Source organism: Drosophila erecta, unplaced genomic scaffold (genome assembly GCF_003286155.1).
Source record: "Drosophila erecta strain 14021-0224.00,06,07 unplaced genomic scaffold, DereRS2 tig00000055-arrow-pilon, whole genome shotgun sequence".
NCBI classification, from domain to species: domain Eukaryota; kingdom Metazoa; phylum Arthropoda; class Insecta; order Diptera; family Drosophilidae; genus Drosophila; species Drosophila erecta.
This window is the reverse complement of record NW_020825200.1, coordinates 2728488-2738389: the sequence shown is the minus strand read 5'-3', so window position 1 is coordinate 2738389 and position 9902 is coordinate 2728488. Positions and strand designations below refer to the sequence as shown.

Genomic DNA, 9902 nt, shown 5'->3' with positions numbered 1-9902 from the left:
CCGGTATCGGTCTTCTCATTGGTTCAATGGAGCTGGGGGCAGTGCAACACTTTGGCCACAAACACAACAACAAACACACCAACATGGACACCCACACCACCACAAGCAGGTCCTTACACACACAACTAAGCACTGAGAAAAATCCAGGATCACAAAAGGCCATTTTCGAAAGGATTTTACATCTAGCGATGCAAGTTGCTTGACCTACTATGGGCTCAAAGCCCATACTATGGGCATTTTCAGAGTTGAAAATCGCGCCTAAAGATAAATTTAAATTTTTGTTCTTCATTAACAAAAAGGTTTCATTTAGAGATTAATAGTAAACCTAATTTTAGAGCCGAGTTCAATTCTGCTTGTGCATGCTGCAGCACATTGAGAGGCTGGCTAAATGCAGGTCAGCAAACGGCTAATGGAATTAGCAACAATTTAACCATTAAACACATCATGTGCATTGGCATGTTGCACATTCAGTTGCTAGATTACTCTTTTCCTCCAGCCCTCCTCCTTGACCTCCCCCCCCCCATCCCCAGATGCCCCCGTTGGCGCATTGTTTAGGGTCCCCCACATGGTTTGGTGTTTCAGCCGGGTTCTGTTCTGCTTCTGGCTGGTTAACTTGGTTACGGGTAGCCGGTTGTCTGGCTCGGATGTCGATGGCTCACGCGGTTTATTGGCATTAAATCGGAGCGCCACGTTGCCATTTTGGCTTTGCCTGCTTAATAGACTTCGGTTTGCTTTCATTGCATTGCTGGCGATGGCATTGCCGCCCTGATTTGGCCTGACAAACGTGGCCGCTAATTAAATGGAAATTTGAGCAGTGCTCTGGCAGCTCTACTAGCCAACTCGCCACTGCTTGTTTGCCATTTGCCCGAAATGGCGGATAAAGAACGGCTCAGGTTAAGTATCTTCGGCCTTTATGGCAGGTACTTATTTAATGGTAAGCCAGAGCAAATATTCCCGCTGAGTTGGCAAATCTTGCTGGACCATCGACAACCTGAGCTGAGTCGATGGCCGAGATGGAGATGTCAAGTTTCGCAAAAATAACTAGCTTGCAAACTAATATAGAAATACAGAATATAAAATTTCAGACAAGTGGATTTTGGCCAGATGAAGGTGTAGTTTTATGAGCCACACTATTACTATCACCTTAGAAGATATATAATGAAAAACATATATTATTCTAATTTGTACAAGGAACCAGCTCCAAAATAAGTTCACATCTCCGTGCAGTTTCTCCTAATAAAAAGCACACATGACTTGAGGCATCTCCCATCTCTGGCCTGATTTTATTTGCGTGTTTCAGGCGGAGATGGCTTGAGGTGCCTTGGATTATCCGCCCCGTGGGCCTGGTCAGGTAATTTGGGCAGGAAAAATGGCATCATTATCCCAACAAATTTGTTGTGTGGCCATAAATCGCCTTAAAGTAAGCAGAAAACCACACCGCATGGAAGAGCCCCAAATGAACCGGGTCAAAGACTCCACTCTTAATTAAAATTGAAGCTGGCACAAAGAGCCTGGCAAAATTTGCACTTTTTCGCGCTGCCTGTTGTCCGACATTTTCATTAGGGAGCGAATGAAAATTAAGCGAATTCTAAATGAAAATAGACAGGAACTTTAGTGCCGTTGTTGCTGCCTTTGTTGCTGTTAATTCGTTCGCTCTCCACCAGACGTCATAAATCATTAATATGCTAAAATTATGGCTGGAGTGGCCCCCATTCAGTAGATATGGCTCAGATATGGCGAATACGCCCACTTAAGCAGCCAGCGAGCCACAGGACCCTCCATCTGGACTATCCATAAGTATGTGTGGGGCAGATAAAAACTTAAAGAATTATAACTTTGGGGCTTTTGGGGGCCTCCAAGGATGGCCCACGATGACCACAAAAGTAAATAACATGCCATCCACAAGCCAAGGAAGTGAAACAGAAAAAGGCAACGGAGAACTGGGAACTGAGGCAGGAAGGCGGAGTTTTAAATATAATTTCAGCTTTTGTGCTAGTGCGTCAACATGGAACACGATATGGCAGACTGAAAAAATAAGAGAAACGTCTCTGTGGATTTTGCACAGTGGGGCCAGCACCAGATGGAAAAATGTATGCATGTGCTGAAGGAATGGAAGGTCAGTTATCTTAAATGAAAGTCAAGCTGTTACTAATGTAAACATAAAAGGGCTCCTTTCAACAGCACCTTTCGCGATAGCGAGTAAAACCTGTAGCACAGCTAACTGGACAACAATGGTCGCTACAGAAAACTGGAAAAAATGGCTAGGAATTTCGCATGGCTCCTACGGCCTTGTCAATATTTGCTTCGCAATCAGCAACTACGTGTGCAGTCAATGGTGGGATATACATGTATGCTGCTTGGGGAGCATGGATGAAGTTTTGTGGTCCGTGGGAGGTTGTAGATAAGGAAAATGCTGTTTGACTTCAAGGGAATCTGCCACAAGATATTGGATACAAACACAAACAAGCTGCACGAAGCCAAGGAGAAAATTGTATCTGGCCAACGCACAAAACTCAATTAGAGTGGACTGTGGGGGAGTCCCGGAAGGCCTTGATTAACAGTCTGCCGATATTTGTTTTGCTTTTTATAACCTACTAACTTTACGGATAATCTGTTGGCCAAAGCCACTTGGGATGAGTGCGTAATATCTCTGAGAAGCCAAGGTTGTGCTCGACAATTTGTGCAAGATTATAGCAGCCCCTTACCCCGACTTCCATGCACAACGGGGAGATCAAATATATTTTCCCTTATGAAAATAGTAGACACTTAAAAGTTCAAGGCGAACTGCAAATTAGTTTTTATGGCTGACGGCAGTTTACCAATCAAAACTAATTGCTGAAAACGAATTTAGAACAGTCTTTGAATTGAAGAAAAGACGCCCTTGTGGGAATCGTGCGTGAGATACTTGCCACATGGCCACTGCCACATGCAACTTCCGGCGCTTCCTTAATATCGCTAATAACATTGACAACTGTCAACGGCTTCGCGGCAGCAGCTGTCATAGACAAACACACACCCTCTCACTGCACACCCACGCAACACACACACTCAGGCACACATATGTAGCGATATGCTGTCAAGAGCACTGACAACTGTCAGGACATCACACACACACACGCACACACAGACAGAAATGCACAACAACAGGAAGGACAATTACTGTGGGCCAGTGAGGAATTCGCTGTCAGCCCTGAAGGCCCAAGCCGCTTTACTTCTTAACTTTTTTGAGCGATTTTTCAGCTGTTGCAGAAACTCATGAACATGTACTCGTTATTGTGATATGAAATGTATACTCATGCCCGTGAATACGCGTTTTTCCTCATGAATTTGATGAAATGCATTGCCAAAACTTGTATTTACGTTGAATTTATTCACATATAAAGTGGATTTAAAACATTCAAACTTTTTTTTACATAAAAATAAGCGGCAGCCAAATATTTATAAAAATTTTTACAATGATACTATCGAATAGTGCGAATGCAAAAAAAAGGATTAATCTTCCAAGGATTAAACCATTTGTTTAACCATATTCATTCATATTTGTAAAAGGTATTTACGAAACTTATTTATTTGTAGCTCGGCTAGCCGAATAAAAAAGCAAATAAAGTAAGTGAGCAATTTATGCATATTAAAAAGTGTATATTTCGAACTACAGAGTCATAAAGCAAGGAGATCCTTCACAGCTCTTCCATGCGCTGGAATTCATTTTCCTGGATTGCAATTTGCGTTCGCAATTCTCTCCACCGCATGCCGCGTTTTGGCCATGGCCAACACTTCCAACTTTTGTCAGTGCCACAGTTTGCCACGTTGCATGGCAGACATCGTCCTGCCGTCCAAAATTTAATGCGCCGCGGACTCGGAACGCCGACGCCTGGCGTTCTGCGACGGGAGTCCTGGAGCCTGGAGTTCCGGGGGCAGGAGCCATAAATTTTCATGCCCACTGTCATTGCCGAGTGCGGAGCGTGTTTACTTTGTATGACGTTCTGGGGACGCAATCCTGCCGAAAAACCACCCGTTCTGCGGCTCAGTGTCATATTTTTGGGCGACAGATCTTACGGAAAGAATTTCGAGTGCGTGGTCATGGTGCATTGCTATTACTCTCTGGAACGAAATTGATAATAAATATTTCAAAAATTAAATTTCCAAATGTATGTTTGGTCTCAACTAAAATGCCATTAAAATAATTTACCTATCTAGTGAAAGTTGTATTTTTTCCAATAGCTACAATTCTATTATATAGTAATATTTCATTTGAGAAGAGGTAAGATCAGTGTATTTTACCTTCGTTTTTGCGACAAATGGGTGTCTTCCTCTCCATTTTATTCCATGCATATGTACTTTCGCAGTTATGTTCTGGTCTTTTTGCTTTATTTAAGGAGCATTTTCTGTCCGTTTCATTTATTGCGACTTTTGTAGCGCTTTACAGCCGTATGAATATTAAATTAAATTTTTACCCACTCCGCCATTGAGATTGCGAGACCAATCTCTAGGCCAAGCGAAAGGTGAAGGTGAGCCGGGGAATTGGAAAGGAGAGTGCGTATACGTAATGCGCATTACGTATACGCCTCTTTGTCGTGACTTTGCCTGATAATGGCATAAGGGCACAAAGGCGAGAGCTGCCACATGTGCAATTCATCAGAGGCGGCTATCCGACTTTAATCAAATGCAAAGTTGACCAAGGACCATGGACCATGGAGCGGGGGGATGGGGACAAAAGGACTCCACTTGACGACGGCTGACGTCTGCAGCCTCAAGATGGCAAATTGTGTCCTCTATGGCCAACCTGCAGGGCCAAATGCATAGCAGTTAGAGCCGCTGGTTGCCGGTTGCCGGTTGCTGGTTGCTGGTTTCTGGTTCTAGTCCTCGTGCTCGTCCTCGTCCTGGCTGCTGACTGTGTCTGATATGGCTCACTTCTGTCATTTATCTTCTGTTACGGCTCGGAGGGGCGTGGCCTTCGACCATTCAATTCCAGAGGTGCAAGGCAGCGGCTGAGCAACGCATGAGGAACGCATTCGAACACTGGCGAAAGCGATGAAACTTGCATGAAAAATACATGTTTTTTGCACTTTCAGTGGAGCATTTTAAAAATAAACCACATTTTCTTATAATTTATTAACACAATTTAGTAACAATTCTTTTAGCTATTTTCTTAGTATACAGTTTCTTATAGGTTTTCTGTGGCAGTGTATTTCTCAAGCCACCACTACCACTGAAAAGACTGCAGTTGCCTGTGCATTTTTGAGATATTGTGTTTGAACTTGGGCTTTGGTTTTCGACTCACTTCGCCTTTCGGTATGGGAATTGCTATTGTTGTTGCTGGCAGCTTGAAAAACGCACAGGCGCCAGGATTTACTGACACTCACACACACACACGCCGAGAGTTCAGGACGTTAGTACTGGAAATTGAAAAATTTGCACAAATTTTTAGCTGTGCTGCCATTTTGACACCGAGTCGAGTTTCCCCCAGTCCGTAATAAACTTGACACTTTACCGGGCACGCCCCAATTCCCGATCCCCACTTCACTCCCATTCCCAAGCCACCAGTGCCATGTGCTTGTAAAATTTATGCTCTCTTAAGGAATTCATTCAAAACTCGACAACAAATTGCACTTTGGCTTAACAACAAAAATCCATTGGCAGGGATTTTCGATTTGTAACCAACATGGCGCAATTAAAGCGCTGGCCAACAACCAACGGATTTATAATTCGATTTTTTCCCACATCTGCCTGGGATTTTGACACCACGTTCGATGACATGTGCATGTGCGATTTTGAATCTATTTTTTGAACAATTATATGGCGAATTCGTGTTATGCAAATGGCCAGGGAACGTGCCTAAAATTGCAATTAGTGCAATGGCAGTGGGGAATGGCACATACAACATTAGTAAACAAGCGGAGCATTTGGCTAACAGAAATCCTGACTGGCCGGCTGCCAAATGGATATTTGTCGCAAGGATAATCGAAAGGCGGCAATTAATGGCCACCAGTTTGGGTTTCCTGCTCCCATTCAGTGTGCGTGTGGTGCCATGATAAGACCCCAGAGGACAGTAATCCCTGCCAGTGGGTGGCCAGTGGGTGGTAGCTGGGCAAGCGCAACATTCGTGAACTTTAAAATGGAAGCTTAGTACTTCTACAGCACAATCAAGGCATAACCGCAGCTAGATAGGTCGTTTTAACCCAATTGGTGATTTAAAAAGTTAATTCTGAACCAAATAATAACCCTATTAATGTCAAAGGATTTTATTTGGCCATATGGTCGAGGTCAGAGCTTTATTGATTCCAATTTTTATAACAGCAATAATAATAATTGATTTTATTAATAACATTTAATCGAAAACAATAATGGCGAGAGCCATCGAAATGGATAATAAGGATAATGCGAAATTGTTTCTGTTGAAATAAATTCAATTTAATTCAACAATCAAAGCCGCAAATGCGCAAATTGAGAGCCCATTTTTTGTGCCTTCTTCGTTATTTTTTTCCACCTGGGATCAATGCAAATACCTGTGGCTCTGCGAGAAAGCTAATACTGCAAATTAATTACAAATAATACGCCCACTGGGTCACAGGGAAAACACACCCATGTGATGTTTGTTGTTGCGGCTGATTTTTAATTTATGCGCACCGCAGTTGATTTTCACATAAAATCCGATTCGCAGCCTCGCAAATCCACCGCAACTTAAAAGCTTAAAACGCCGTGCCATCTCGTCCTGCTCCTGTTCCTGCCATCCAACCTTCGGCTCCTGCCGGCATCCACATCCCGTGGATCCTGTGGCTCGCTGCCAAATCCCCGACCAAGGCTTATAAATTTTAATTAAAACGCGACGCCAGATGGGAGTGAGCACTGCGTGTCCTCGCGTCGCTTATTTCCGCTTACATTACAATTACATTTGCCTTCGGGCCAAGTCGCATCCGCATCAGCATCAGCATCCTCATGCGCATCCTCGTTGCCAGGGTCATCCAGCCCATTTCGACCACAATCGCAATCACCTGGTGGTGGCTATCGATGGGGGCAGGTGCTAAGTCCGAGGTCGCCGCACAAATCCGCATTTGATGGCGAACCCAAGGACATTTGCGCAGCCTTGCCAATTCTTATTGAATTGAATCTGCTTTGAAAGTAAGGACTTTTTATAAGCAAAGGTTAACTGAAAGTAGAACAATAATTAATTGATATTTTAGAATCAGCGCTCCCGGCTGGATAAGCTTATTAAAGTGGCTAAAACCATGGCAGCAACTTTTCATTTTTGGCAACCTAAATCGTCGAGACAGAGAAAACTTCGCTGTCTGAAAGTTCACTTTCTACTCTGGGTATTTTCCTCAATTATTGCCAAAATGTTTGCCCACTCGACAGCGTCCGCAGCGAAAATATTTTAGAGGAGAGCGGGTCCTTCGTTGCACTAATGACACAAATCGGCCTAAATAACAAGTTGCTGGCGTTTGGTCAACAAGTGGAGATTGGAGCGGATGGCGAGCTGCGTTGCCAACTCAGCAGACAGTTTTTCCTTCAATTTCCAGCCAAAACCACCCAACACCCACTCCCCTAATGAGGCGCAATGATGGGGAACAAGGCTATCTGGGAGTTGGACGCGAAAAGGAAATTAAAATGCATCCCCAGCTGTGCCAGTGGGCGATCCGGTGGGCGTGGCAGACGGTTCAACACTTGATTTAATCAACTTGATCCGGGGCAAACTCAAATCGGCTTAATTTAGTTTTAAAGTCAGCCACTTGAAATAAAGTTAGTGGCATTTGCTTGTGAGAGAGAAAATCAGTTTAAGTTTGGCTTAGTTTAGTTTAATTGCTAAGAAAGCCGAGATTTTCCATCGCCTTGGATAATAAAACAATGTACTCTCGAAAATGGCTTCTATTAAATGGAAAATTGAAATATTTTAAATAAATTGTATCAGTTATCCAAGATGCCAGTGCCTTTAACGTCACATTCTATTCGAAGAGCCTTTTTTTCACAGCTCAGATTTAACGGAAATGTCTATCAGGTTGAACGACGATGCCATGCGCCAGTTCCGGGTGGCCAAGGTGTGCCAGGAGACGGACGAGCACAAGCTGGCAATAGAGTTCTCCTCGGATGGACTGCGGCTGCTGCTCTGCGACCAATCCGCCCTCTCGATCTTCAGCAGCACTCGACAGGAGGAGCTCTGCCAGGTGCACATGCACCACTACCTGCCCGACGTGGCCTGCTTCACCCAGCAGGACACGCGCGTCCTGCACTCCACCTCAAAGGTAAGAGGCTTTAAAGGGGGGCACGGTGGGGCTAGGGTACACAGAGTGAATGGCCGAAAGGACACGGTTTGATGCAAAAGGGCTGGGAGACATGGGCTGGCATGGCTTTCAATTTAACAAATTGCCGAAATGAAATGAAATCTTTCTACTTCAAAATATTACATTTTCCTATTCCTACGTGTATATATCTTTGTATGTATTCGAAATGAAAATTGATGAATATTTAAATTTACCATTGACAGCATGACTACGCCATCAGATGCCTGGATCTAACTACCCGCCTCTACGTACGAGTTTTCGGGGGTCATGCGAAGAGTGTCCATAGGTTGGCCTCTCAGCCTGGCAACGAGAATGTGTTCATCAGTGCCGGGCGGGATGATCACATTTACATGTGGGACTTCCGGACCAGCACTGACACACACTGCATAAAGAAGCGGCGGCCGCTGTGCGCCTTTGATCCTGCCGGCTTGGTCCTGGCAACCAGTACGGGTACGGAATGCATCGAGATCCACGATGTGAGGATGTTGGGCGAGGAGCCGTGCCAGAAGTTCGTGTACCAGGTGAACGACAGGGCCAACTGGACGCAGTTGCAGTTCGCTCCCAACGGGAAGACCCTGCTGCTGAGCACGGACCACTCATGGTGCTTCAGTGTCTCGGCTTTTGATGGCACCTACCGGCAGTCCTTTACTGGCTATTCGAATCAGTCCAGGCTGCCACTGGATGCCACTTACACGCCGGACTCGCAGTTCATCCTTTCAGGAGCGGATGAGGGCCGGATTCACATTTGGCGGGCTGACGATGGATATCCTGTGGCAGTCCTCAAAGGCAACAATGTTGGTCCTGTTCGATGTCTGCGCTTTAATCCGAAAGCCACTATGTTCGTGAGCAGCGACTTGCTAATCGTGTTCTGGATGCCCATGGCCAATGGAGTTTACGATTGGGTGGATCGCCTAAAGCCGGGCGAAACAATCTCCTTTAAGGAGGACGACGCACCGAAGGAGGCTATCGGGGCTCGCAGCAAAATTCCTTTGCCCAAACCCGAAATAGACATGGGATTGAAAAAGCAGACACTAAACAAGAAGAGGGCTTTCACTGAAGGATCCATAGTGGATCTCACCAAAGGCTTGCACAAAAAGGACTCCCTGGAAGATGGTGAAATACCTGATGACTAAGATGTGTACCGATCTCTTTCTTGAATAAAAGCGAGGGTTATTCATCAGCTGGCTGTTGGCCAAAACTTCGAGGACCAACTCCCAGCGGGGGGATCACCCAAACTTCCTGGACAGTCCTTATGCTTTTGAGACACAAATTGTTGAGTTTTGCCAGCAAATTGCACAGCTGGCTGCGTTCGACTCTGGAAAGGAGTTCCTGGTGCGGTGGGCAAACTTTTGGCCAAGTTTCGGCTGGGTGTATATGTGCTCCTGCAGCTTTCTGACAAGCGTTTCATTTAGTTTCTGTGGCCATAAGGAGCCCCCTCTTTTAATATTAATGAAATCTTTTGCCGAAAGCCCCAAAAAAACAAACATTTTGCCGTTCAAGTTTGGGAAGTTGTAACTCCAATTGAACATGTGGATGGATGCTCCAAAACTTTCTTTGGCGTTATGAAGTTTTGAATGCACAGAATGTGGGCCTTAGTCAAATGCAAGTCGTACTTAACTTTACTTA

At 44.8% G+C, this 9902-nt stretch overlaps 1 protein-coding gene across 1 annotated transcript; it reads left to right on the top strand.

Annotated features, from left to right (window-relative positions):
* The first annotated feature begins 7915 nt into the window (after positions 1-7915).
* Positions 7916-9662, top strand: LOC6542932 (WD repeat-containing protein 82). Its single transcript, XM_001968390.3, has 2 exons — positions 7916-8237; positions 8480-9662. The coding sequence occupies exons 1-2, from the start codon at positions 7983-7985 to the stop codon at positions 9407-9409; spliced, it is 1185 nt and encodes a 394-aa protein (XP_001968426.1). The 5' UTR covers positions 7916-7982; the 3' UTR covers positions 9410-9662.
* Positions 9663-9902: the final 240 nt, after the last annotated feature.

What these genes read in the sequence shown, in the direction of transcription:
- LOC6542932 (XM_001968390.3), top strand. Translation starts at nt 7,983, where the DNA reads ATGTCTATCAGGTTGAACGACGATGCCATGCGCCAGTTCCGGGTGGCC. An exon ending in TCCTGCACTCCACCTCAAAG is followed by an intron (nt 8,238 to 8,479) that starts GTAAGAGGCTTT and finishes TACCATTGACAG; the next exon opens with CATGACTACGCCATCAGATG.